The sequence below is a fragment of the Pterocles gutturalis genome, unplaced genomic scaffold (genome assembly GCF_000699245.1).
Source record: "Pterocles gutturalis isolate BGI_N339 unplaced genomic scaffold, ASM69924v1 scaffold34098, whole genome shotgun sequence".
Taxonomy (NCBI): domain Eukaryota; kingdom Metazoa; phylum Chordata; class Aves; order Pterocliformes; family Pteroclidae; genus Pterocles; species Pterocles gutturalis.
The window spans coordinates 1,878-4,149 of record NW_010121564.1 but is presented as its reverse complement, the minus strand read 5'-3'; the positions used below and the strand labels follow the sequence as shown (position 1 = coordinate 4,149).

At 60.7% G+C, this 2,272-nt stretch overlaps 1 protein-coding gene across 1 annotated transcript; it reads right to left on the bottom strand.

The window, feature by feature from the left end:
- Positions 1–54: 54 nt before the first annotated feature.
- On the bottom strand, positions 55–1,915 carry NPTXR (neuronal pentraxin receptor). Its single transcript, XM_010077283.1, has 5 exons — positions 1,868–1,915; positions 1,485–1,707; positions 1,128–1,372; positions 634–813; positions 55–279 (listed from the first exon to the last, which is right to left on the bottom strand). Exons 1-5 carry the CDS (start codon positions 1,913–1,915, stop codon positions 55–57), a joined length of 921 nt encoding a protein of 306 aa, XP_010075585.1.
- Positions 1,916–2,272: the final 357 nt, after the last annotated feature.

Below are 2,272 nucleotides of genomic sequence, written 5' to 3'. Positions count from 1 at the left end.
CTGCTTCAGGGCTGCCACTGGGTTCCTTGGCGCTGGGGAAGGGCGAGAGGCTGCTCACGCCTTCCTCCCTTCCTCGCAGGCGGCGAAGCTCCCCTTGCTGGCTCCCCCGAAGACCTCCACCGCCTGGTCGTCCCACTGGATCACGTTGCCTTGGAGGTGGGAGGTGCAGTTGGCCAAGCCCAGGATCTCCGCCGGCGCCAGCATGTGGTCCCACACGCTGAACTGTGCCAGCTCCCCCACAAAGGCCTGCGTGGCGTCAAAGCGGCCACCCAGTGTGTCCTGGGAAAGAGCAGGAGAGGTGATGGGACAGGGATGGCGATGGGAGAAGGGACATGCATCCAGTGGGCAAACAGGGCAGGGGGTAGAGGGAGAAGTTTGGGTGGAAGTGGAACAAGATGCCCAGTGGCAAGGAGGGGAGGGGACGGATGTGTCGGGGAGATGCAAGAAGACAAGGGAGGGAGTAAATGGGGGACAGAGGGATGGAAAGAGGAAAGAGGAGAAGATGATGAGCACACATGGCCCACCCAGAGGTCAGATAAGCGGGCAGGAAAGCCCCTCGCCCATGCTGCCAATGCACCCTGCCTGCCCCTGCCCAGCCAACTTCATGCTGGAGCGATGCCAACCAGCACGTACCTGCTCCTGGCCCAGGATGATGATGCCCTGGGGCTTGATGGCATGCCAGGAGGCCAGGTTCTCGCCAGCACCCCGCTGCTCGCCATCCTGGTACGCTGACCACTTGCCATCCCGGGTGGTCCACGCCACGCAGACGTGGTGCCAGGCCTTGTCCTTCAGACTCAGAGGCAGCTGGGCAACCTTTGCAAGAAGAGCAAGAGTCTAGCGCTCGGTGGGACTGCCAAAGGACCCCGGCATCCCTCAGCCCCTTGCAAAGCAAGTGGTGCACTCCCATGGCAATGGCACCCAAATTCTACTGACATCTGGATACGCTGCTTCTCCCTCTCAAAACCCACCCTGGTGAGCCATCTTCCCCATCCTCCCCCCTCCACCCTGGGCCCCTTCCTCCCAGCTCTCCCACCCTGGTACCCCCAGAAGCATCATCTCCCAGGAGGGCTGAAGCAAGGGAGGTGAGGGCAGGGCTTCCCTCCCGTCCCCCCTCCAGCTGGACTGACCTTGTCATTGATGAGCAGTTCCAGGGGGTTGGTGCCCCACTCCAACAGCACGATCTCGTTGGCTTGGCTTGGGACAGAGTAGGAGAAAGGGGTGCCAAGCCCCCCGAGGGCTTTGGACTTCAGCCACATGCAGATGGTGAAGGCGTAGAGCTCTGGCAGGCTCTTCTTCATGCGGGCGTACATGTAGTTGTTCTGTACTGGGATGGTCACTTTGAAGGCATTGGGAGGGCTGTAGCCCGGCGGTCCTAGGTGTCAAGGATGGGGAGGAGAGAAGAGGGTCAGCACCCAATGCTGGGATGAGGGTGGCTTGTCCCAGGACCCCTTGTGCCACCTCCATCCCCATCAGGCAGGACTCACCATGCTCCAGCTCCGTCACCCGGTTGTGGAGGGAGTTCAGCTCCTTCTCGACGTTGTGCTGCTGCTGGCTGCGGTCGGTGCTGGCAGCCTGGCGCTCCTTCTGCAGGGTCAGGATCTTGGAGAGGAGCTGCTCCTCCAGCTGCTCCATCTTGGTGTGGAGGGCATCACGGGCGAGCGCTGGGGCAGTGGGCATCGAGCCGTTGGTACGGGCTGGTAGCTCCTGCTGCACTCGGCAGCAGCCATGCCGAGGGGGAAGAGAGGGAGAAAAGAGAAAACTCAGCGCGGTGTCACTGTAAGAGGTTAAAAAAAGGATGTGCCCAGCCTGCACCTACCACGGGGAGCGCTAGGATCACAACCCCACAATCTTGGTCTTCTCCAAGGGCCTCCAGCTGACTTTGTACCTCCCCTCTCAGAGCCCCCATTGAGTTCATTACTGCAAAATGAAGCTTGGCTGCTCTTAATGACTTTCTGCTGCTTCAGAGACAGAGCAAGGATGAGACGCAAGGATGCTCAGGTCATCCTTTGGCTCTGCTCCCACAGGCAGCCTCCCACAAGGAGGGGATGACATAGGAAGGAGGTCGGAGCTCCCCTTCCCACCGCGCGCGAGGCTGCTTTGCCACGGCCAGCATGCTAACATCACATCACGGGGCTGTAATCCTCTTAGCCCAGCTCAGCTGGCATGCAGGGGTGCATGCACACGTGCCAGGTCAGGCAGGTAGCTCTCTGTAAGCAAAAGCCAACCTCTCCTGGGCCATCGGGATGCAACAGAGAAATGGGTCCAGTGGTAG